The 26893-nt window shown below is 41.3% G+C and overlaps 1 protein-coding gene across 3 annotated transcripts in view; it reads left to right on the top strand.

Annotated features, from left to right (window-relative positions):
- Nucleotides 1-769: 769 nt before the first annotated feature.
- Nucleotides 770-26893, top strand: part of ECI2 (enoyl-CoA delta isomerase 2) — a 35457-nt gene continuing 9333 nt past the window's right edge. The window contains exons 1-6 of one of the 3 annotated variants that reach the window (XM_074899619.1): nt 809-876; nt 16097-16152; nt 20309-20471; nt 23825-23923; nt 25530-25721; nt 26538-26607. In XM_074899619.1, coding sequence (XP_074755720.1) covers nt 20349-20471; nt 23825-23923; nt 25530-25721; nt 26538-26607 — 484 coding nt within the window. In that variant the 5' untranslated portion in view covers nt 809-876; nt 16097-16152; nt 20309-20348. Of the gene's footprint in view, nt 979-16096; nt 16153-20308; nt 20472-23824; nt 23924-25529; nt 25722-26537; nt 26608-26893 lie in introns of all 3 variants that reach the window. The other 2 variants (XM_074899618.1, XM_074899620.1) reach the window with 2 other exon arrangements.

Genomic DNA, 26893 nt, shown 5'->3' with positions numbered 1-26893 from the left:
AACCAGGACTGAAAGGTGATTTTATAGGATGTGTTTTGAAAGGAGACTGACAGAGCTGAGTATCAGAATGGTGAAGACCTTGGCAGCACCTAACCGAACACAGAAACATCTTTCAAAGAGCAGATAACATTGGCAAGGAAAAATTAAATATACCCTCAGGAGCTGAAGCTGAAAGAGCAAAAGCTCAGCAATAAGTAGTGGTACCTTTTACGTTGAATGGGGCAGACGTTAGCGTTTAGTTCACCCTTACGAAGCGCCAACACTACGGAGGTACAGACAGGAGGCTGTTCAGCAGCCCGCCAGGTGATCCGCGTGGAAAAACGACAACGCAAACATTTTGAAGAGTTACCTAACATGCAGAACTATAAAGATAGTACAAGTAACCGCCGTGATTAATAACGCGATGTCCATTACACGGCACTTTTGGGGGGCTGGGCCGAATCCACGACTTTTGCCCGTGGAGGGGCTCTGGTTTCAGGCCCGCTCACCCCCGTGGCCCGCCCTGGCGGCCTCCGTGCACCACAGCCCGGCTGGTTTCTGACCCCGAAGCGCTTTTGCCGGGGCGCGGCTCCAGGGCGCTGCCCCGCGCGTGGGGCGGCTTGTGGAGGCGGCTGAGGGGATGTGCCGCCCGGCGCCTCAGGGCTCCCGCCAAGCCCGCCCCGGCCCCGCGGCGGCTGCGGGCGCGGCGCCCTGCCCTGCCCTGCCCTGCCCTGCCCTGCCCGGGCCGGCCGTGGGCGGCGGCCACCGCCTCAGTCGGGGGCGCGGCGGCTCCGGCGGGGCGGGGCTTGCCGTCCCTCCTCCCGCTGCCTCAGTTATGGCGGCGCCGGCCCTGACCTTCGTCCGCAGGCTGTGCTGGCGGCCGCTCCGCGACATAAGGTGAGCCCCCTTCGCCCGCGCACCGTCCTGGGGGCCTTGGTGCCGTCCTGCCGCGAGGAGGCACCGCTCCGCCACCCGCCGTCTCCCCGCCGCGCTCCCGGGGTGAGTGACCGGCGGCGGGCCCCGGGCGGCCTTATTCTCCGCCGGGGCTGCCCGGCGGGGCCCCTCGCGGGGCCGGGCAGCGGTGGGGCCGGGGGGCGGCGGGAGGGCCTCCCCGCTGCCGCGGGCCTGGGCTGTCCCGTCTCCCTCCTGCTGGGGCCCGGCGGGGAACCGGGTATCGTCCTGCCTGTGCCGCTCGGTGAACGGGGGTTCGCGGTGTCTGTGCGGCCCGAAGGGACGTGGCTAACGCGCGGGACGAGACGTCGCTTTCGCCGTTGGGTGAGGGAGGTGGATTTATGCTGAAGATGGGAACGCTTCCAGCCATACCGCCCGCCTTTTAAGTGACTGAACACACTGTGGAGGGGGGAAGCCTTCACCTGCTATCTTCCTCAGGCAGAGTCTGCGTTCTCCTGTTTCTGTCTATTGAGGCAAATGTTTAACAACCAAAGAAATTGCCGGTCAGGCTCTGGGTAAGGCATCTGAAACTACTGAAATACAGAGAAGAATGTGTGATTCTGTGCTTTTCTTGTGGTTTCACCCATCAGTCCTACAAAAGCAAGCTTAACTGTGTGTCCAACTAATTAAGACTTCCTGATAAGACTACTCCAGCTTTCCAAATAGTGATATATCACCTGTGGTGTGCCTTTAATACGTATGACTTTTAAGCTGTTTCCAGATAAAGCATCATATCCAGTAGTGTGTGCTGTGGCAGCTCTGCACTTCCAGCAGGCTGAGGGAGTTGGGGTTGTTCAGCCCAGAGAAGAGAAGGCTCAGGAGAGACCTTATAGCAACCTTCCAGTGCTTAAAGGGGGCTACAGGAAAGATGGGGAGGGACTTTTTATCAGGGGGTGTAGGGGTAGGACAAGGGGTGATGGTTTTAAACTGAAATAGGGTTGATTTAGATTAGATACAAGGAAGAAATTATTTTCTGTGAGAGTGGCAAGACACTGGAAAAGGTTGCCCAGAGAAGCTGTTGCTGCCCCCTCCCTCCCTGACAGTGTTCAAGGCCAGGTTGGATGGGGCTTTGAGCAACCTGGTCTAGTGGAATGTGTCCCTGCCCATGGCTGGGGGGCTGGAACTAGATGGTCTTTAAGGTCCCATCCAACCCAAAACATTCTATGATTTTATGACTTGCAAGTAGTTTTAGAATTGCATGATTGACGTTTTTATTGAAAATTGGAAGTTCTGCTATGTGTTTCTTATTCATACACAGACAATTTTAAAGTATGGAAATTCATAGAATTTCCTCTTACGATCGAAAATACTTTTCTTTGAGTATTTATTAACTATTTGATGTGTTATGTATACTCAGTAAGCAAGTTCCTAAGTAGAATAGTGAAGCAGCAATCATCGTACAATAAAGACCTGTGATTGTTAAAAACATGCAAATTCAACTGTAACAATGCAGGCTTTCATAAGTGAAATACTTTTACTCAGGTATCTAAGTATTTCCATTAGACGTGAGTGCATCTTGCCCAGAAGACTCTAGGCATTTATGGATTAAACTGTAATATTTTTTTCCCAAAGCTTTGTGCAAAATTATTTGAGGTATGTACATGAACACCTTAAGATACAGGGAGCAACAAGCGAAGGCAAATTGTGTGATCAGCGTAACATCTGCCCTCGTTTTTTAAAAAACCAAATTCATTAGGCAAGCTTTCTACAGATAAATAACATTAATTTACTATAGCTAAATTGTTACAATGAGAGAGAGAAAGCATTTCTAGATTGGAAAACATGTAGAAGGCTGGCCTGCTGGATATGATTAGGCTAGTGGAGTCAGATGTAATTGAAGTGGCAAGATTCTGTATATGAAATAAGGCCATAAACCAACATTAATAACGGGTTAATGTTTTTAGTATATAATCATATAACACAGAAAAAGGGTGCAATTTTTTGTGGTGCGACAGACAGGCTTTATCCTCTATATCAGCAGTATACTAGCAGAATTGTATCAAAGACACTGGCAGCCTTGCTCTGCCAATGATTTTAGGAAGATTTTTTGCAGTCTGTATTGGAAAAAGAGGCACATCCTTGGAACACTGGGAGAGGAAGACTCATGCAAATGTAAGGGCAAAATGCAAGAATTCTTTTTACTTTGTGGTTTTGGTTTGTTTTTTTCCTAAGCAGGACATTCCAAATACTTTCAGACATGGAGTTGTGAGTTCCACAGTCCCTTCTCGCACTTCTTGTCCCGCTCTGTCGCAATCTGTAATTTTTCCAGGTTTGAGTTTGAGGAGGGGAAGCGCTGACACAAGTGCACAGTCAGAAGAGTTTTACTGGGGCTGTACTATTTGACTGTCTTTGTGCTCAGCTGGTTGAGATCGGAGGCCCCACAATTCTGCTGCTGTGGGGCCATATCTGTGTTTATGGCAGGTCAGACCACTGGGCGCAGAACGTTTGCTGCTGGGAAATCTGCATTCACGTTGGGGGATCCATCCATCGGGGGTTTCCTTCAGGCTAATTGTATGATTGCAGCACTGAATGCCTATCAGTGGCTGGAGGACATCTGATTTTATGTAGTATAGAAGGGATGTAACTTGTATGTGCCAAGATAGCTCTGCTGCACAAACCCAGGGGAATGAAGTTGGAAACCAGAGCACTGTCCTGGTCCAAACTAAGGCGGTAACATAGTCACACCCTAAATTATTAGTATGTTCCTTCGTATGGTGTGTTCCTTGGTAGAGGTATCTCAGCAGCTTTAAAGGCAGTCAGATCTTACCAAAGATCAATCTTTCCATGAGCAGCTTCTCTTTTATTTCTCAACAGCTCTGAAGAGCCTTTTTCAGAGGAGTGTTATTTAATGCTGTTTGGTTTTTTTAAAGTGGATTGAAAACCAGTTAATTTTTCTCTTAAACTGTTGGTTTGTCCTGGCTTATGTGGCCTTGCTGGTGTTTGCCCGTGCCTGGAATACTTCCTGCTTACAGTAAATCTGTCTTTACTACAGTATCTGCTCTTCAGCTTGGGAGGCAGCAGTCCTAAGAGTTCAAATTCACTTCCATCCTGGCTCTTGAGCAGTGTCCCAAATGTCTTTTTGGCTTCCCTGCATCATCTCATGACAAGACATCTGCGTGTTTATAGCCCACCCACACAGCAGGGGCTCAGGTGCTATTAAGTCCCAGCACAATATGCAACAGTCCTTATTCAGTCTGTGCAGCCCTTTTCTACTTCTGTCTGGGAATAAATTGAACCTGCTCTCTGAATTGCTTATCCTTTCCTTGGTAGTGCACTTGCATTCTTTAGTCATTATATCAAGGGTCCGTTGATACATTTACAGCAAAGCAGGACATCATAACCCTTGCATCTCCTCCTTTTCCTGTCTCTGCAGACCTTACAGCTCTTTTCTGCCTTTCTTCCCACTGTGTTAGCTAAACTAGTCAGATGTAAGGCCCTGGGAAAAGGCCCAGGGGTTTGTCTTTGCCCTGGAACTGTGTGCATTATGAAGAAACTCCTCTGTTGAGGGTGGAGGAAGAACTGATCCCTTGCAGCTGAGAGATTATTTCTGGCTGTGCTGTGGGGCCTCTTCCAGTAAGAAAAGGTTTGGTATTCCAGGTCATTCCCTGAAAATACTTCTTTATTGCAGTTAATGATCTCTTGACGACATCAAGAGTTTCTGTTTGCTTGTTTTTACTATGTGAGGAGGATGTAAACACTGCTACAGATATGCAATAGTTTCCTGCATTTGGGGATAAATCCAGATGTCAGCACACCCAGAACCCATATAGGCCTGGCCTTGTGGAAAACCTCTTTGAGACTACTATCATCGTGGAGATGACCAGTAAGTTTGGTGGTATCCCTTCTTCTGTCCTCTTTCTTTTTTCCGGGTTTGGCCACAAGGAGCTAGTCAGCTTCAGAGTGTGCCTAGTGTCCCTGTAGTGGGAAATGTCTAGTCCTTTCTGACAATCCTATTCAGATAGCTGGGGTTGGATACAGATGTGCAAATTTTAGTAGGTTTTTTTCTGATATTGTCATGCTGGCTGAGCTAAAAGGACATTATTGCCTCTTCACTTCTTACCCACTTTACCGCTGCCAGGCCCTATTTCTATATTGCAGCAGCTGCTTTCCTTCCCTTTCGTACTGTCCACTGTCACCCCCAGTCCAATCCCCTTTTATAAGGAGGAGGACTGGATTTTTGTAGTGTTGCTCTCAAGTAATATATCAGACTATATTCTTAAAATCCCAGTTTACTATCATTCCTCAGTCTTCTGTGGGTCTGTACCAAAACTCTGGTGCTGGCAGTAGAACTTGGTTTTATGCCTGAAACTTTTTCCCAGATGTTAGGTCTTACTTGAGTTGGATGTGGCTTCCCTCCTGATCTGTGTGGCATATGCAGCAGGTGTCCTGCAGCTTCCTGAATGTCTACCCACCGACTTCCCCACCCCTAGCAGTTGGGTGGGAATGCATCCTGGCATGTTGACATAGGAAATGTGTCCGTGTACATGGTTATGTTTTACCTACAGAACAAAATGTACACCCTGATCCTATACCAGGGTTGTGCTATGGGATATGCTTTTTACTCCCCATTGCTGTCTTACATGGGCTCTTGTGTTTTGGTTTTCAGGTCTCTTAAGTCATGGTGCTGTGTCTCAGGCTGTACTAGCTTGCCTCACTCAGCTGTTTGGTATTGCCTATCAGCCAGCCAACATTTGTGTGTGTGTATGTGACAGATTTCCGTTTATCAGCTCTCCTTGGCTTACACTGGATTTTGTAGGTCTCAGGTACTCTGCTCCTGCTGCTCAAGATAGCTGTGCTTGTCTTTTCAAACTTCCCTTCAGTACAGCAGGCATCTAGTTCTAATTGATGCTTGTGAGCCAAGTTGGCTTGCCCAACCTTTGACTAACTGTGGACCACAAATCCTTGCCTGACCACCAGAAAAGCAAGCAGAGCACGTAACAACCTTGATTTTAAATCCTTTTTTTCCTTTTTTTTTTTAACAAGCTTAGTCTTTTATATCTTGGTGCAGGTCAATAAAAAGTTTAGCAAGCTTGTCATGTTTCCTTTACCTTTTAAGTAGCAATAATTTTACCTTTATATTGAAAAAAAAACCCCAAAAACCCAAACAGTTTTCTTTCCTTTCTTGAAACCTTGTCTTATTTGACTTTTGCAGTAACTCTTTGCAGAATACTGGTAAAATCAGCTTCCCGTAATGATGTGATTGTAAGGTAATTTTCAGAGCCTTTCAGAAAGGGTTTCATACCACCAATGAATCTTAAATTTCTTTTTCTTTAAGGGCTGGGATTCTGAAACATAGCCATTAAACTCATCCACTGTCTTTTGAATACTGAGCCAAACTAGTCAATGAAAAATGAACAATTAAATCTTTTAATGGGAGGCTTTTTTTGCAAATATTGCTGTTAATTGCATGAGTTACTACATCTTGTTTGCACATGCTGGTTTACCAATATGGGGTAGTGGTGGAATGATTGAACAGTTGTCCAGAAAAGCATCTTAGTGAACTTAATATCCTTATTTAAGCACCGTCTTAAACTGTTTTGAACTGAAATACATGCAGCAGTTAAAATCAACAGAATGAAATCTGGAGCAGCAAGCTCACTTAACTGCATGTAATTGAGCTGGATTTGACAGGTCACAGCTAATATAAGGCTGAGGTGTCTAGAAGTCTTGAAGGTGGATCGGCTTGGAACACAGCTTTCTGCTGTAGTTAATTTGCTTTGAAGCAACTGTTCATTGAAGTCAGCGTGACCTTGTCAGCTTTGCCTGCTTAGGTCCCTGATCACTAGGTGGTTCTCTTAACAGCTTTGCTGCCGAGTTCAAAAGAATCTGATAATGTGAATGCAAATAAGGTGGTGGTTAACTACACTTTTTGTCATTGAATTTCGCTAGGCTTGAACAGCTGTTCTCTCTAAAGTGGGCTCTCGAGTAGCTCCTACTTGACTTGAGGAACCACTTCCTTTCTGCCCTTGATTTTTAAGATTTCTCTCACCGTTAGAAGTTAGTTATGAGTTTCTTGAGGAGAATGTAAATACATTTTCAAATGTGTGAGGACTGTTTAATATGGTGCTAGGAGTTAATTTTGAACTTTTCCTAGGGTAGCAGATCCTGTCTTTGAATAGTACCATTCTAAGAAGCTACTTAATTCTCTCTTTCCTTGTACTTCTCCCCCTGTGCAAATTATGTTCTGTCTGCAACTGTAATCTAGGGAGGAGAGCAAGCAAGCCATATTTCATTCTTGCATAGCAGGCCTCATGAGAATGGAAATTGGTGTATTTATTTCTAGCAAAATCTTTGGAACATGGCACATATGAAGAAATGAAAAATGCTTGAATGTCAGGAATTCAGAATTCCTAGTGCAAAGCATGACATTATATCTGGGCCTGATATGCAGACTTAACTCCCTGTAATGAACCTTGTTTGCAAATAACTTCCATTTATAGTAATGCCAAATGTAGACTCCAGAGGTTTCACTGGTAGTTTTCTTTCTGTTAGTGAACACATAGACAAGATGGAACCAGTTATGTCAGTCTTTTTTTCCACTTTATTGTTGTATTCAGCATAAGTATATTTGTGATTTTTTTTCCTTATTTCCTGACTGTTTTATTTTAAAAGAATAAGTGTTGATCAGTGTTAAATAAGCTGCCTAAAACTATGTATTGATATCCAGTTCAGATTGGATGTTTCTTCATTATTCTGATGTAGTAAATGGTTGAGCCTCTCTATTGTGATGAGCCCACTCATTACAGTGAGCATTGTACAAGTTCCCTTGAAATAAATTATAATAAAATTCAGACTGTAATCGGTAAACTCAGCAAAAACTGTGAGCGAAGATTTTAAAGGTCTTGTTAAACCAGTACTAGATGCTCCCCCAGAAAAGAGGAACCAAAATCTCTCTTGGAATGGATTCTGGAAGGCTTCTTTCTTCCATCAAAACTCAGGCTTTAAGTCACTGAATAAGCAGTGCTATTTATTTGACTTTGGAAAGATCTGGCAGTGATTAACACAGAACAACTTGATAATTTGCCAGCATCCTGGTTTTTAAATTATTCTGGCAGTAGTCTTTTATCACTGAAAGCAATGATATTAAAGAAAGAAGTCCCTCTTACAATTGTCAGAATGGCATTTTTGCACCTAGTGTTTTTAATATGAGCACTGTTAAGTAATGCAGGTTAGCCAGCCACAGAAGGGAGATTATAAGCGTTATCAGTGAGCTAATAACTTCATTATTTTGTTCATAAGCTACAGATGCTTCATGTTGACCTAAATACCTACAGAAAGGGTAACAGCACTAGATGGCAGTAGATTCAGTAGGTAGACAGATTTCATTTGTGCTGAAATCCAGAGAGAACTCATGTAATATTTTGTTGTTGTTTTGATATGTGTATGAAAGCTGCCTTTTTTTCTGATGATGTGGAGTACTCCAAGTGGAATTTTCTGTGATATGGTCAGTGAATGAAGTCTATTTCAATTGGAGATTTAATGGAAGTTATCACTGTGCTGGCTTAGACAGAAGTAAACACAACTTTGCCCTCAGTGCTCTCTGACCACATAGTTCATAGTAGCTTTTTGACTGTGGTAGTGCCAAGCCACATTTAAAACCAAACAAATTAAAAAAAACCTCAGCACACACCCCCCTGCCAACCCAAAAAATTCTTCCTATCTGAGTATGGTAGAGTCCTTTTAACCTGCTCACAAAATTGTCATCTTCTATTGACATCTGACTCCCCAGAGGGAGAGGGGTTTTTTTCTCTTCCCTGTCCTCTGACCTGTAGAGTCTGTTTTCTGCAACTCAGAGTTATAAAGTGGGTATGTTTACTCCGTTGCTGAGGTGCAAGGGGATTTCGTCACGAAGCTAGCACACCCGCAGCACATTTTACCAAAAGCTTAGAGTGTGGATATACATATTCATTGAATTATATAACACAAACATACATATACATGAGTAAGGCTGGGTTTGGTTCAAAAGGCTGGTGTCAGCAGTTTGTTATCTTTGCACCTGTGCATTGCCTCCTGATGGGCATCTTCAGAGGGTCTTTTGGAGGAAGGCTCGCAGTCTTTCTCACCTTGCACTTTTCCCTGGAGCATGCGTAGATTCTCTTAGACAATTTCTTGAATAACGAGAATGTTTTCAGCCGTTTACTCATTCTAATCTAAAAGTACCAGTGTATCAATTTCTACTGTCCATATATGGCCATCTTATTAATTACCAAGACTAAACTAATTAGAGCACATCTGCTTTCCAAGGACAAGAAGTTTTTGCTGAACATAGTAATTCTTGGTAAGACGCCACAGAAAGCTGCTTTGTTTTGATGAACACAATAGCAGTAGCCCTTGTTAAGCTTCCACAGAACAGTCAGAGCAAGCGGGGTTATTAATCAAAATTAGCAGTATTCAAAAATACTGTAAGTAATACTATAAGTTGCTATAAGTAAATAAGTTGCAAGGCAGTTTGCTATAAGTAAATAAGTCTCAAAGCAAGTAATCATTTCTCTGTATCACCTCTCCAACCTAACCTTATTTTTGGCAGAGTAGTAAAAGGGAAGAAGTAAGCCACACAAGAGTTGTCCCTTGTAGGTCCTGATGTGACTCTTGACACTTCACATATTTTGTCTGTAGCTAGGGTAGCTTGCAGATGAACCTCCTTCCTTTTGACAGAGAGCATGAGCACCCACCCTTCACCCCAGCCTAGTCTGTGATCGTCTGAGCAATGGCAAAGCAGGGGGATCTTTGCTTTTAGCGAGTGTTACCGTTTCAAGGCGTTCATAGTGTACTTTGCTCTGTGAAGGATCCTTACTAATTTAGGCAGTTGGTGGTTCTGGGAATTTTTTTTCTGTCATGATCCTGCACATTGATCTTTGAGTGGACATCCTGGCAACAAAGACTGGATGTTTACATTCATCTCAGTCCTGTTATTGTCCTGGAATGTAGCTAGATTTACAGAGTGAGCCTGACAGCTGAGAATTTAAACAGTCACAGTTCAATAGCAAATGTAGTCTTCCTATTTTCTGACTGTCCTAGAATAGATCATTCCAATTCCTCTCCTGAAACAGACTCTGAAGGCTTTCACACAAAGGCTAGAAGAGTTATGGTTTCAAAGTCTAGTCTGGAGATGAACTGTTAAAGTTAGTGGGATGCTTGTGTATTGCTTCAATAGGGCTAGCAGGTTAAAAGTGTTTGTTTTGCGTGGAATCGCAGACTGGTTGAAGTGGGAAGGGGCCTCTGAAGGCCATCTAGTCCAACCCCCCTGCTTGAGCAGGGCCCCCTAGAGCTGGTTGCCCAGGACTGTGTGTGGACCCCTTATGAATATCTCCAAGGATGGAGACTCTGCCGCCTCCCTGGGCAACCTGGGCCAGCACTCAGTTGTCCACATAGTGAGAGTTTCTGCTGTTGAGAGGGAACCTCCTGTTTCAGTTAGTGCTGTGGCCTCTGGGCCTGTCACTGGGCACAACTGAAAAGAGCCTGGCTCTGTGTTCTTTACACCCTCTCTTTGGATATTTATATATGTTAATAAAATCCCCCTGAGCCTGTTCTTCTCTAGGCTGAACAGTCCCAGCTCTCTCAGCCTCTCTTCCTATGTGAGATGCTCCAGTCCTTTAATCATCTTCATGAACTCTTGCCACTATGTCTGTGTCTCTCTTGGACTGGGAGCTCAAGACAGTAATTGCACAGTAATCCAGTTGTGGCCTCAGCAGTGCTGAGTAGAGGGGATTCCATTTTTAAGTGCGAATAAAAATCACTTTGGAAGGATTAGATTGTGTTGTATGGCTTCTTTGACTCTTTGGCCCTCCAAAAATGTGGCTACTGTTTTTGTAGTAAGGTGCTCTGATAATATTTATTCTGAATATATGGTATAAGAGGTATATAACTTGCAGAATCTGCAATAATTCTTGAATAATCTGGTCCTTAGAAGCCAACCATTAAAATGGAGTAAAAGTTTTTATTCCAAATATGCTTTCATTTTATACCATGATAAATGTGCTTGTAAAACACGGTTTCAAGCACATCAGTATAGTAAGCTTGTTCCTGAAACAAAAGAATCTTCCTGGTTAGTTTTGTCTTGTTTTTCTTAAGTGCCAGTAAGATACCAGAGTAAACTCACTTTTATTCTGGGGAAAAACTTCCAAGTTATTTGGGTTGCCCAGACCTATTGTTCCTCATAATTTCTAACAATGGTAGCAGAAGGCAATATGACTGTATATATTGCATCCCCACTAACTGCCATCATGCAGTGTAAGCCTCTGACCTCTCTTGGGAGCTGTTGCTATAAGGGCAGCCTTCTAAATGCTATGACTTAAGATTTTTACAGTGTTTTAGTAAGACATGACTTGAAGTCCCTTGGAATGTGTGTAGTTTTAATTTCTAAAAGTGACAAACATTCTCAGTGATTTATTTCATATGCAAGACTTACAGGCTCATAGACATGTCACACTAGTCTGTTTCTGATAAAACTAAGAGCAAGGTGTAAGATGGTATCTAAAGAGAAAGTTATCAGTTGGAAATTGATAAAACTTTTCAATAACATTCATAGAGCAGCTGTGAAGTCTGCGGTGACAGAAATGTATTTGCAAGTCTTGAATGTATGCAAGACCTTTAGCTCTAAACCCAAGTCACCATCAGAGATGTTTATTGAGTAAATTGGCCCAGGCCTTTACAAAGGACACCTGTAAGTTTGGCTGATTGTGGGTGCTGGAAGTAGTGCCAAAACCAAGAGCTGTGTGCTACTTTGTGCTTAAATCTAACTTGTTTAATTCTAAATTACCTGAAAGAATTCTGGATTTGGACAGGATAAGCTATTGACAAATACTGCTTCGATATTGTCATATAACTTGTTCAGTATTCTTTGTGTCCATCCCTACTGCATCCAGGGTATCATGAATTCAGTAGAGAAAGAAAGCCTCAGACAAATTGTTGAGTTTCTCTGGTTCAACTGAACTATCGGGACTGTCAGTGGGTTTCCTAATGTGGATGGGAGCTCCAGCTGCTGGTTGTATCCTTGCCAGAAAGCTACCTACCTTGGCCAAATGCTGTTAACATCAGAGTGTACACTTTCTTGTTGTCCATTCAGTCAGCAGGATTTGTCCCCAGAAGCCAAATAAAAATGGCTTTTTCCTTTCTCCATTAGCAGCGAAATTATTTTGAGTATTTGTTCATAACTGTTTCGCTTAAAGTCACCTTGGATAAGCATGTATAAAGAACTTGTTTGAGTTTGTTGCTCTCCAAATGCTACAATAAACTTCGAGTGATTCTCGGCAAATGTCAAATGTATGAGTATCACAGCTCTATATTTATCTGCTAACATTCATGTTTATAACGTTTTAATGTGTTTCAGAGGATATCTGTCTGTAAATCTTTAACCTGCAGAGATGTTGTACATGGACTGAGGATGTACAGGAAATTCTCTCATGCTTTAGTCATTCACCACATCCAATTAACTGAAGTCTGCTAGAGAGAGCTCTTGCAGAGATTTCAGGAGATGATCACAGTTTCCCTCCCAGCAGCTGTGATGGGAGAATATTAACTGTGCCTGTATATAGCACAAAGAGCAGACCATTTCAGATCTCAGTGAATGGTAATCTAGATCTTTGATTCTTAGCTGTTCTTTAATATTGGGGGGGGATCAAGCACAGCTGAGCTACTTACACTAAACAACAGTGATTCAGCACTTCAATTTGCCAGCAGACACATCATTATCTTCTAGTTTGTACATGTCAAAACAGCGTAGGAGTGTAAAATAGTAAAAGCTGATAAGGATTTGTACACCAAACTTGTGTTTAGAACAACTATTGAAATGTTCTAATGTAAAGGAAGAAATAATTTGACTTTCATTTTTTTTCTGTTTATTAAAGCAGCATTAAGTGAATTGGTTATAGAGTATTTTCACTGATCTTTTCTGCTAGCTAGATGTATTGGAAAAACCAGAACACTAGAAGCATTCCTATTACCTGATAGCAATACTTTTCAGGTACTTCACACTAGCTACAGTACAGTGAGGTGCTGTCAGGGACTGTACTGAGTCATCACCTCCTCCATGTTATCACCATGGTTAATAAAACCTTGTATTTCCCCAAGTGAAACAAATGTATTGATTTTGGGAGAATAAGACTTTCTTAAGACACTGTTTTTTGGTCTAAAGGATGATGCACTTGTTCCAGTAGATCTCTGGCAGGACCCTGGTGAACAGTAGCATTGCTTTACCAAACAGACCATCTACACTGGTTCTTGCTGCATGAAGAAATAAAATCCCTCTGGCTGCTAAGGTGGGGTTAACCTACTGCTAACCTGCTGTGACCTACTGACTTGGTTTACTACTAACCTACTGCCATGGTGCATGTTAGCAGGTGATACCAGTGCAGGGCTTAACAGTGACCCTGTGAACTTATGTGGGGAAATTACAGACCGCTTTGCATACAGTAGTTACTGCAAGTTAGTTGACTCGTTCGTTGTAAGATGTAAAGGTTGCTGTCATGAAAAGTGTGGCTTTTTCATTTTGTGTGGCTTTTTCATTTTAACTCAAAGGAGCAACTCCATTATTTATTCTGTTTCCCTTTTTTGTAGTTGCTACATGTTAGAAAATGTACAAGTTACTGAAATTTGAACAGGCAAAAATTGTTAGAGGCAATCTCTGCTTCTCCATCTTCTGAATGAAGACTGAATTTCATCTGCCTCGTTCTGAATTGGTTTAGTTTCAATTAATGGCAGAGGATCTTGAAAGAGGTGCATACAAATGAGGGGAAGTGGGAGTTTTCACATGGGATGGTTGTGGAAGCAGGTGCAGGCTTCTTCAAGATGACATAAGTTTCAAAGGAAGATGTTCATGTGTCACCTATGGTTACTCCACATTTCCCAGTGTAAGAGAAGCAACTTGAAAGGACAGGACTAGAAATTAACTGCTGAAGTAATTTGACTTTATAAGAACTGTCAAGCTGAGGTTTTAGTATGATACTGTCGCTGCCTACTACACAACTCCTATTTGTGAGAAAGTCTGTCTGTACCAGTTACAGGCATACTGTTTTCCACCTAAAAGTCTGACAAGATATTGTAACAGACATCATAATCATTTGATAGACACTCATGAAAAACAAAATAATTCTGCAGGGAGAAAAAAAAAAAGAACCTGAAAGGAGTATATGACAAGAAATAGTGTGTATAGTCAGATGATATAGTCAGTTCTTTAGGAAAAGCCTGTAACAGGATGGCATAAAGAAAAAGAGGGTTGCTTTGCTTCTACAGCCAGAACCTCCACCCAGAATTTCTGTATTAATTAACCATCCACCCCCCACATACCAGTCCTTTTTTTTTTTTTTTTTTTTCCTCCAACAGTAGAAGAGGAATGATTGCTGCAAACATGCCACAGGCTGCTCAGTTTGCTTTAGTAGTCTGGTGCTTCTTTTCCCAGCTCAGCTCTAGGTAGCTTATATGGAGAGAATAACTGAAGGACCAAGAGGTATGGTGGAAATTTGACATTAGCCCTCTCTACCTTCTTATATTGCTGTGCAAGTGCTCAGGCAATGTGAAAATTTATGAATCCTTTGTTACATTATTGTGTAGGTAAACACGGTTTGGATTTGGTAGTATAACTAATGGTGTGATGAATGGTGATTTGGGCAACATGCAGATTAAAATTTCTACTGATTTTTATGTTAACAATACAGACAGTAGCTTCCTCTTGCTCAGCAAAATGAAGTATAACTTTATTGCATGCAGAAAATACTGTAAGTGAATATAGAAAACAGTAACATTATTTTTCTAGTTTCCAAGAAGCTACAAAGTAGTGGTACTGCTGATACTTTGTTCATTGATAACTAAATAATGACAACCTTTCTTTTTCCTTTTTTTAATAATCTCTTTAGAGATTGTGATACAAAGTCTCGGGGACGAAAAAGAGAAGTCGGTGTCTCAGGTTGAATTTTTTTTTTCCAGATGGTCCACTTATTTTCTGACAGTTGCAGTTTAAATACTTGTTTCTATTCCCCTCACATGCCTCATTTCTGAACACTTTCTGCAATTGCCAACAGTGGCAACCTTTCCCACCAGCTCTGCTCCTGTGTCCCTTGATGTAGGTGAACTAATGATCAAAGGTTGCTACTCCTTCTCCAGATCCCTTTCTTTCTCCTCCATTGAGAAAAATCAGGATAATTTTGAGGGAGGATGAAAATGGGAGAAGTGCTACTGAAACAGGGGGACTGAAGCATGAGACTCTTCTTGGAGTGGGAATACTCCCTGGCCAGGTGCCAGCAGACAGGGACTGTCCTTGGTACCCCACCAGGCAGAGCCTGTGGTTTCCCCACTGTGGATGTGTTGTCCCAACAGCAGGACAGGGAGTGAGGAGGTCTCATTTGGTTGCTCCCCTGCTTGACCTCAGAGCAGCTTCTCAGAGCAGTGGTTGCTGGTGCCAGAGCAGACCCAGTGAAGCTCTTGGGATAAGTTTTGGACTCCTGAACCTTGTAGAAGAGTTAAGGCTCTGGCTGGTGCCTCAGAAATGGTGATGAGCTGAGCAGGGCAATGTGTGCTGTCTCCTTGTTGCAGGGACTCTGGAGAGGCATGGAATTAGAATCTTGTTTTTAAGTTAGAACCAAGCATTTGGTGCCTTGAGGTTTGTGGGAATTGATTGCTTTGTATCTAACTAAGAAAAACCAACGCATACAACTCTTTCTACAGTAGCAGCAGCAAAATGGTACTTTTTAAAATTTTCTCTTAAGATGGAATGAACATGAGCAGAAATACTGCCACTTGATGATGCTGTAATACCATGTCTGTGTGAAATGGCAAGGGGTAGTTACCGTGCTGCTCACTGTTCTGCACGAGGAATGTATGAGAAGAGCAGCACAAAAATCACAGCACCTTGAGATAGTGATCATGGCAAAGAAGAGATGTTATGTGTGTTATCTGAAGTATTACACATAATGTACAAAAGATATCCACACCTTCTATTAAACATATGTTCCAGGATTCATCCAAGTGACAGTTTAATGTACTGCTTACTTCTGTCTGATAACACTTCCTATTCTTTTTTCTTCCTTGTCTCTCTAAAGCTAGTTACAGTAATGTGAAATGAGGATTTTCCGGTTCTGTCAGGAGTTTCAAACCCACATGTTTCTAGCACCACCCGCTGCTTTTAATCCTAATAGGATTTTTAACTGCTTTTGTCTCTGCTTTATTTCCCCAGGATCTACTAACGTTTAAAGGAAAACCTTTATTAAGTAAATGGAAGATCAAGTTCAGGTATATCCATCCCTTTCTTTACTGAGCTTGTCTGATGTTTTCTGTGCACAGAGATCTTTTGGCTTCTGTTTAGTTTTAGTGAGGAAACTGCTAAGTTGTTTTAAAATAAGCAGCCAGCATTTTACAAAAAGTTGGCATTTTTAGCTCTACATAAAGTCCTTATGGAAGTGAAAGAACTACACTGTAATGAGGGGCCCTGTATTTAACAGACTTTGCAGTCTTTGGTTAACAGTAAGAAACTACTTTCACTGTAATTGACTTTAAAAATCTTAATTAAGAGCCTTATGTTTGAATGTTTATCAGGGAAAGAGCCATTTATGTGAACAGGTAGAATGAATAGGATGAGCTTGCGAAGCATCCCGAATGACTGAATGGGAACAAAGAGACGTCCAAGGCAAGGGAATAAATATTAAATGATTGTCAGCCTGGATGTTTCTGGTTCAGGCAGTGATGCCCAGGATTTATTTCTTTTTTTCAGAGTGTACAGCTTGTGAAGTACAAAGTGAATGATTGCAGGAGGGCATGGGCATTTGTCATGGACTTTGTGGCTTCTCCACCAAGTTGTGACTCCTCTTGCTTCTTTCTTTGAGAGCTGGGTTTTTTTACCCAGCTGGGGTGAGGTGCCAGACCCTCACCACTCTTCCATGGGTGCCAGTACAACAAAAGTAATTTGTAGCAGTGGGGCAGTGGCAGCTAATTGCCTGCAAGGTGCAATAAAGCTTTGTTGCAGCAAGTAGATTAGAAGGGGTTTTTGACTGCCTTTCTTAGGCTTCTTTTTCTAATTGGATTGAAACAAGTGCCAGTTTGACACCAGTAGTTTCTAGGTCAGGTTCCAGGTTCTCTTCCTCCCTTGTGTGGTTTCGGCAAAATCCTGGGCGGTTCAGTGAGGCTGCTAAAACAAGGCATGGATTTGTCTGGGAGGGAGTGAAGGAGTAAGAAGGTTTCAGTGACACAGCAAAGGAGCAGCAGGTGGAGGGAGTGAGTCTTCCCCATAGTGGGCTACAGCAGCCTCTCCTGCTCCTCGGTCTTTGGGATTGTGTCACAACATCACTGTGTGGCCCCAGAGATGGCAGTGCTGTTGCCTGTACTGACAGGTGGCAGGTCATCTCCTCGTTCTTTGTGATCTACGTGGGGTCAAGGAGCTCTGCTCCTCCTGTTTGTGTATCTCTCTGCAGAATGAGATCCTGCCCAAGGTTAACAAATTGTGAAATAGCTTAATTTTTCATTTTCATCCTTTTGTTATTTTAATAAAGAAATAGTAGCAGTCAGCTTAGCCTTAGCACATTGAGAACTGGTGGTCATTGCTAATGTATAGTAAATGTCCTTTGAGATCAGAAGGCAGAAAGAAAGGAATGAATTGTAGATATCCTGTAGAGAACTGAGCTACAAGCAGCAAGGAAGAACTAAAGAAAAGAGGCCTTTTCTTATGAACTTTCATAAACAGCTAAGTTGCACAATCTCCTGTTACAAAGCAGTAGGTAAGGAAGAAAATAAGAATGAAAGATGGAGTATTTGAAGTGGATAGATAACGTATTTTACGCAAACATTTTTATAGCTAAGAAGTAAAACTAGATATAACCCAAACAGCAAAGGAGAGTAGCTCCAAGTCTGAACTTACTGGAAGACCATTCTCCTTTTCCTCAGCCAGATTTTTTTAAGTCACTTAACTGTTTTCTCATTCTCTTCTAACTTGTCCACTTTGCATCCTTAATACGGAAGAGAACTTGTGACCTGCTAAGTGCCAAAAACCCCTAAGTGCCTATAACCCCAAGTATATGTGCATTACATACCTTCAGACTGACTGCTGTGCCATTCTTCTCTCCCCAGCTGCCCATCCTGAACTCTTATTGGTTTATGGTCACTATCAAATAGTATAAAAAAGACATTCTTAAAGCCTATTTATAATACTGGCCATAGCCAAGCTGAAGTCCAGATTGTCAAACATGTTGTAAACCCAAATATCTCTTTTTAAACATTGAATCCACTTCAGTATAGTCACTGCTTAGACTGGCAAAAAAAATTTGTCAGATACACAGCAGAATTCAAGTAGTTCTAAAGATGGCTACTAAAATTGGAGGGGGGGAAAAAACAAAACAAACCCAAAAGAAACCACTAGTTGTCTTCCTGCACTCTCATTTTCTTCCTGTAAATGTGACTTTAAAAACATGCTTGGGATTAGGATCTGAAAGTGGGTGTCATGTTCTATGATTGTGGGACAAACTAATCAGAAAAACTCAGTATTAAAAAAAATTTGTATCTGTTTAGGTACACTTTTTCCTGTCAAAGGGCTTTTATTGATGCTGGATATAAAGTCATCAAGTTGGCTAAATAAGCTCCCAGTTGGTTAATGTATAAACTTGTTAAACTGTGACACAGTTTTCTGAACACATCAGTTTGAATGTTAGTTCAACTGGCAGATGGTTAACCCATGTCTGTCTGGGTGCACTGCTGTGTTAATAAAGGCCTACACAGGATCAATTTAAATAAGAAGACTTTCTGTACCTGCAACATTTTTTTTATAGCCTATCTATTTCGTATTGTTCAGATTTCTTTTTACTAACATAAGATTTTTAAGCAGATTCTGGAATTCTTTCTCTTTGAAAGAATTTATTTATTTAACAGAAAATATTCTTTTCGTTTCCGTCATTCAAACTTGATAGCCCCAAAATACCGGAACTTAGAGTTTATTAATACAAAAGGGCTGTAATAGGACATAAAACCAATAGATCTTACAAATATTTTTACAAGACAACTAAAACCTTCTATCTGCATGAAATGAAAGAGTATTAAATTAATTGGACACAATTGACATTCTTTACACTTCCTGCATGCAACTTATAGGCTTGCAACAGAAAATAAATTTTATTTAAGAAATAAGAGCAATGAGGATGTTTTTGAAGTAGGCAGTAGAATTTTTCTAGAATTCTCATTAGGTGTGTATAAAAAGGCAGGATTTTCATGTTAGGTATGATTTTTAAATGATGATTCTGTAACTGAAATGTTAACAGATTAATGATTAAACATTATATCAGTCTGCATTTGAGATAATCATTAATTTTTCAAATGTGGCTAGTTATGAAATCTATCATATATGATGTTCTAACATGACAACTGTGTCAAAATGGGGAAAGTCTGTGGGTTTTTTTGCTCTTGCTAAAATAGAGAAGAAACATTTGATACATAAAACTGCTAACATCTTAAAAATAGTAAAAATAATGAGTATTGCAATTTAACCAAATAAAGCTGGGGTAACATCCTTTTGCCCTACTGAAACAAACCAAAATTATTAGACTTCTTGGCTTTTGTTTCCAAACTCTGTTGAAGTAAACTAGCTTTTACCCAACTCTAGAATGCTTTCTTAGGTTTGGTTCTTTGGAGTGGGGTTTGGATTTTTTGAGGGGTTTGTTTTGGTTTTGGGTTGGGTTTTTGGATGGAATTACCTTTTTTCTGGTGGAGAGTTCCTCTCCCAGAATATTGTGACTACCTGGTGGGTTTTTGGGTGTGGGTTGGGGTTTTTTGTTGTTTTGGGGGTTTTTTGCAAGTGTCTACAGGCTGGTGTACAGCTCATCCTTTTTGAAGTTAGCCTTCACTTATGCTGCCCTGACTGGAGAACCAGGCTTTCAGTTTGAAGTGTTTCTAGATGAAAGCACACAAACTTGAAAGGATAACAAAAAAACAGACATCATACTCGTTTTAATTCATAGACATATAAAGCTCTTAATGGTTTTAATCTCTGTATGAAACATTAATAAGTGTTCTATGTTTCTTATTTGTTTCTCATGGGCAAAACCTGTAGGGCTGTTCCAGAAACAGCAAAACATTAGTTTACCACTGCTGCCATTTAGTGGTCTACATATGATCGTCTAATATATTATGGCATAGTTTCTTTGTCATCTGACAGCATTAAATCTAGCACTATACATACTAGAGAAGGGTGTCATATTCTCCAAAGGTTATTTATGTTGCAGCTAAAGCAAACTTCTAAAGCAACTTTCTTATAATTTTTAGTATCCTGCTTTTTGTTGTTGTTTCAATCAGTGCAGGTACAAATACTTAATGTTTTACTTTAAATGTCTTTAAAAAGTGGTATATTTATTTCTTCTCTAGTCTTACACAAAAAACAATATATGGGATATTTTTTTCCACTTACTAACAGGCAAGTGCAAGCTGTTTGCATTCCATCAATTCATCTGCACATGACTGCAGCCACCATGCAAGTCAGCCAGCAAGACTTTGAAAAGGCTCAAGAACAAGTGAAGCTTTTGAAAAAGGATCCTGGGAATGAAACTAAGTTAAAGCTCTATGCTTTGTTTAAACAGGTAGGCTTGACTTATTTTGTTTCATAAAGGGGCATTTATAATCTGAGGGGATGGACCTGTAAAATGCTCATTAAAATGAGTTGTTCAAACGTGTTGTGTCTTAACAAGCTCTTAATTTCAAGTGTTCAAATTCTATTCTTAAAGAACCAGCCCCTCAAACCCTACCTGAATTCTGAGGGAGACCAAGCCTGTTTCATTGTATAAATCATGCTTTGAATAGAAACCTTTATTCAAAGGAATAGAGCCAATTTACATCAATTGTGTGATGCCTTCCATATAATATACCATATATTGATGCAGCTCTGGAAAATGGCTTATGCCTAGGAAAAAGAGTATGTCACATGCTTCCTCTTAAATTTGTTGTATCTACAATCAGTCAGCTGGGCCTATAATATAATGATGTTGACATTTAAAGGTTGATTTCTGAAACTTTTTCCCTTTTTTTGTGTGGTCGTTGTAGTTTTGGGTTTTTTTAATCCAAGGAGCTGTTCCTCTGTGCTTTGAGTGAAGGTTATTCTTTACTACAGCATGGAAGGAGACCTTTTCAGAAATAGTTGCAAGTCCTTAGTGGGGTTTGTACTGGTATTTGGGGCAGTATTTGTGGATCAAGATTGGTTGCAGTGTCAGTACAGGCTGTGGTTTGTTATATTGAAGAAGGCAATCAATTGCTGCTTTAAATAAAAACTTAGACAGCTGACTGTTCCAGGTAGTTTTACTAATTAGTAATAATGAGCTCATAAATGTATTCTTTCTTTCCTGCCCCCCATTTGAAATATTTCTCTCTGACAGTGTACTTTTCTTCAGGAAAACTGATCATAGAATAGAGAAGAGGGGCTCAGGAAAGCTGGTTAATGTTCAGACATCCTCTAAGCACAGAAGCGATGCATCCCAATAAAGAGGAAGCTGGATAAGACCACCAGGAGGCCTACATGTATGAATGACAAGATCCTGAGCAAACTCAACCACAAAAAGGAAGCCTACAGAGGGTGGAAGCGAGGACAGACAGCCTGGGTGGAATACAGAGGAACAGCAGCCAGGGATCAGGTTAGGAGGGCCAAAGCCCTGACAGAATTAAATCTGGCCAGGGATGTGAAGAACAACAAGAAAAGCTTCTATGGGTATGTAGGTGACTACAAAAAAAAAGGACAAGGGAAAATGTGAGCCCTCTCCAGAAGGAAATGGGAGACCTGTTTACCCAGGATATGGAGAACACTGAAGTTCAAAGATTCTTTTTGCCTCAGTCTTCACTGGCAAGTGCTCCAGCCACACCGCCCAAGATGCAGAAGGCAAAGGCAGGGACTGGGAGAATGAAGAACTGACCACTGTAGGAGAAGATCAAGTCAGAGACCGTCTAAGCAACCTGAAGGTGCACAAGTCCATGGAACCTGACGAGATACATCCATGATACTGAAGGAACTGGCAGATGAAGTGGCTAAGCCACTATCCATCATGTTTGGGAAGTCGTGACAGTTTGAAGTTCCTGCTGACTGGAAAAAGGGTAACATAACCCCCATTTTTAAGAAGGGGGGAAAAAAAAATACCCAGGGAACTACAGGCCAGTCAGTCTCACCTGGCAAGATGACAGTGGAGCAGATCCTCCTGGAAGGTTTGCTAGGGCACATGGAAAATGAGGAGGTGATTGGTGAAGCCAACATGGCTCCACTAAGTGCAAATCATGCCTGACAAATTTGGTGGCCTTCTACAATTGGGTTAGTGTTGCATGAGGGAAGAGCAACTGACATCATCTACTTGGACTTGTGCAAAGCATCTGACACTGTCCCACATGGCATCCTTGTCTCTAAATTGGAGACACATGGATTTAATAGACAGACCACTCGTTGGATAAGATAAGGAATTGACTGGATGGTCGCACTCAAAGAGTTGCAGCCAATGGATCGATGTCCAAGTGGAGAGGGGCAATGAGTGGCATTCCTCAGGGGTCAGTGTTGGGACCGACACTGTTTAACATCTTTGTTCGTGCCATGGACAGTGTGATCGAGTGCACCCTCAGCAAATTCACTGATAACACCAAGCTGTGTGGTGTTGTTGACACGCTGGAGGGAAGGGATGTCATCCAGAGGGACCTGGACAGGCTCAAGAGACGGGCCTGTGCCAACGTCATGAAATTCAACAAGGCCAAGTGCAAGGTCCTCACATGGGTCAGGGCAATCCCAGGCACAAATACAGGCTGGGGGATGGGTGGATGGAGAGCAGCCCTGCAGAGAAGGACTTGGGGATATTGGTGGATGGAAAACTGAATATGAACTAGCAGTGTGTGTTTGCAGCCTAGAATGCCAACCGTATCCTGGGCTGCATCAAGAGAAGGGTGGCCAGCGGGTTAAGGGAGGCGATTCTCCTCCTCTACTCTGCTCTTGTGGGACCCCACCTGGAGTGCTGTGTCCAGCTCTGAGGCCCCCGACATAAGAAGGATGTGGATCTGCTCAAGCAGGTCCAGAGGCCATGCAGATGATCAGGAGGCTGGAGCAGCACTCCTGTGAGGACAGGCTGAGAGAGTTGGGGTTGTTCAGTCCAGAGAAGAGAAGGCTTTGGGGAGACCTTATAGCAACCTTCCAGTACCTAAAGGGGGCTACAGGAAAGGTGGGAAGGGACTCTTTATCAGGGAATGTAATGATAGGACAAGGGGTAGTGATTTTAAACTGCAAGAGGGTAGGTTTAGATTAGATGCAAGGAAGAAATTCTTTTCTATGAGGGTGATGAAACAGTGGAACAAGTTGCCCAGAGAAGCTGTGGTTGCCCCCTCCCTGGCAGTGTTCAAGGCCAGGTTGGACGCGGCTTTGAGCAACCTGGTCTAGTGGAAGATATAGTGGTAGGGAGGTTGGAACCAGATGATCTTTAAGGTCCCTTCTAACCCAAACTTTTGAGTTGGATTCTGTGGTACTTCAGAATAACTTAGAGTTTTGCAGTTCAAGTGCTTCAGTGCCCTTGCTCACAGTAGGGCCAACTTTGAAGTAAGTTTCAGCTTAATAGATGCTATGCAATGGTTTCTTTGTTCACACAGCTTACAAGTCTTTAGCTTTCTTTTTAAGTATAAAACATCCACAGTTTTTGAGATAGGAGAACTTAATATGCATGGGTGTTTTAGAAGCTAGTGTCTTGTATTTGTTACGTGCTCCTGAAAGCCCAGCACCGGGTATTTGGAAATAGCCAACACTGAAAATTTCATGGTATGTGAACTGTCTGAATGTTGTCCAACCACTAGGTATTTCTTCTGTCTCAGAGTTGAGTTCTTTATCCTGATCAGATAAATATTCTTAACAGTCATCATCTTTTCTACCAAGACATCTAAACTTTAATCAGAGGTTTGAGTAAGTTTTGTTTTACTCTCTTCTCAGGCTACTGAAGGGCCCTGCAATTCTCCAAAACCAGGTATGCTGGACTTCGTCAAGAAAGCCAAGTGGGATGCATGGAATTCTCTTGGCAATTTGTCTCAGGTGACAATACCTATAATTTCACTTAGATACTTTGTAGATTACCTTAAGATGACTGATCTGTAAGTGAATGGCTGATGTCTAAACACATTATATGATAGTTGAGTGACTCTGCTTCAGACACCAGAATGGTTTGCACCATATTCTACAGTCATTTAGTTGCTTCTATGTTTGGAGGGGTTTTTTTTTATTGTGTAAGCCTAGTTCTACATTATTACTACCAGCTTGTACCAGTCTAAGATATTTTACATATGTGTTGACTTTCAGTAAAATAGTGGGTTTTGCATGATGTTCTATTCTGGTCTTCCCTTTAAGAAAGATGGCTTGAGCTTCTCAGTTCTTAAAGAGCAAATCTGTGAATCTAGCATATTGGTAACTTTCTCATTTTAAAAAGTCAGTCTCTTATGCCACTGACTAAAAGACTAGGAAAAAAGTGTATTTAGAGCCTCTTTTCTTTCTTTCTCAGTATATCTTGACATCTTTGATACCTCTCATTACTTTTAGAGAAATCTTTACTTCAAGTGAACTGAGCGGGAAGAATATAGATGCAAAGATACATAAGCAGGTTTTTTTTCATGCAGACTGTAGTAAGTCTGACCACAGTTTCTTCAGCTACTACTAAATGAAGGAAACATAGGCTTTACAAATCACCTGTGTTACTGCTGCATGATGTCTGCTGTTCAAGAGTAGTTTCTGAGGTCAGTCAAAGATATTACTTAATACAGAGGAGTGGGGTTTTTTGCATTTTTTCTTTTAAAAAGAAAACATCCTTGCATAATTTCATGTACATAACATATTCTGGTGCTGTTAGGGGGTTTTGGGGGTGTGTGTTGGTTTTTCAGGGGTTTTTTTGAGATGGCTCTGCAGCTTTTAGAATAGATAAACACTAAAGAAAAAACCTGTTCTTGAAGTAATAGTGGAGAGGGAATAGACAATTTCATGTGTTGCAGATTATAGATTATAGAATTGCTCAAAGTATATTATCCTTTCAAGAAAACAGGTTGTAACAAGCAAGAATTTACAGTTCTTTTAAATAACTGCTTACTGTAGAAATAGGGAGGCAGGTTTAGGCTTTTGAATGTCACGTTTGTGCTAAATGGAAATTAGTGTCTTGAAGCAATTTTAAAATGCCATAGACCCATTTCAGCACTCTAAATTTCAGCAACACATGTTCCAAAATAAAAAGTTTTATTTTTTGGGAGAAATGTCCAACTGGAAAGCGGAAACAAAGGATCTATAGAAATGTGTAAATGCTGGAAATATGACAAAGGTCTCCCTGGTAATCTTAGGCATGGATGGGGGCACTTCTCCAACAAAATAAATGTCATCGTCCCAGCCTCTATGCGCTTTTATTTTGTGGATCCATTGCTGATGCTTTCAAGATGACTTTAAGCACGATCTGCAGTGTTTAAATACAGCCTGTTCCTCTTCTCATCCTAATTAGAATGCTTTCTAAATGGAGATTTTTTTTTTCTTTTATGCTGAAGCACAGTCCCCTTCCCCTCCCACCCCAGTATCCATTTTATGAATAGCATAACAAACTGATTTCCATTTCAGTGTTTGATAATCTGGTGTGATTTTATTTTTATTTCCTTTTCTTTCATTACAGGATAATGCCAGACAGAAATATACTGAACTTGTCTCAAGTCTGGTCTCTGCAGAATCTGCTGACCTGAAGGCAGATGCTTCTCCAGAAGAGACCAGACATGGTGACTATGAAACAATACTGGTTACCACCAAAAGTAGTATCACAAAGATAATGTTTAACCGACCTGAGAAGAAAAATGCCATCAGCCATAAGGTAAAGAAAATAACTTGGGGAGGGTTAATGATTTTTTTTCTTCCCTGGGTAAGCTACTTAAATTTTTAAGGAATCATTACTACAGGTTTAGAAGAACTAACTGAAGCATGGTGGTCTGAATTTTTACAAGGGCTTAGTATCTTGACTCCAGTGACAACTTAAGGAATAATTATCCAGTACAAAATGAAACTATTCAGCTAAAATTTTATGGGTTGGGCTTTTCTGTGTCTCCTAGGGTTTTTTCAAATTTACACGATTATGGTCTTCTCTAAACTAAAATGGCAAACTGCAGGAAGACTAGTCTGTTTTGTGGAGACAATATTTGATGTAGGTTTATGGATAACAAAGCATGTGTGCAGCCTGCTTTGGCTCAGCACTCTTGTATGTATGTCTAGAGTCTTCTGGTTCCCATAGTGATCTTCATGAGTAAATCCATCCTGTGATCATTCTCTTTCACAACTGCAAAGATACCAGAACGTGGACTTCACCACACTGCTGCAAAATCTTTAATATATTATTTTGCCCCCTTAAACTACTCAGGTTTTAAAATTAGCTGTTTCTAGTTAATGTCTATTTTCCAAAGGACCTTATTTTGTCCTTTATTTGCATTGGATGTGTCGAGTATTACAGACATATGTCTTTATGGTCACAAATACCTCACATGTAATACTTAACTTTCTGTGGATGCAAATTTTTTTTTCATACTTAAAAGGACCATAGATAACCTGTCTCTCAAGTTTCTTGTTGTCAGTGTGAATCTCCTTTTTATGATCTTCTAAAGCACCACATTTCTACTCTGATTTTCCTCTTATGCAGATGTACAGAGAAATTATGAAAGCGCTTGAAGAAGCTGGGAAAGACGATTCTACCATAGCAGTTATTACTGGTACCACACTTCACGTGCCTCTCTTATATTTGTTATATGTTATGCCAAAGTATAGTACCACCATGAACTATCTGTCTGTATTTAGTCTAAAGATAGAATTGTGTGAGTGAGGAACTTCTTTCCTCTAGTATAGACCTGAGATTTTCCAAAGTATTTTTAAGGTGGTGTTTCAAATTCCTTAGCAAGCTTCCTGTTACATCAAAGCATCTTTCTGAGATGAGAAGATAGACATGGAATACTCCTAAGGGCCTTATTACTTCTGAGTAGATGATATATTTACTCCACA

This window comes from Athene noctua, chromosome 2 (genome assembly GCF_965140245.1).
Source record: "Athene noctua chromosome 2, bAthNoc1.hap1.1, whole genome shotgun sequence".
In the NCBI taxonomy this organism is placed as follows: Eukaryota; Metazoa; Chordata; class Aves; order Strigiformes; family Strigidae; genus Athene; species Athene noctua.
The sequence above is the reverse complement of the archived record's forward strand: the minus strand, read 5'-3'. Positions and strand labels throughout refer to the sequence as shown.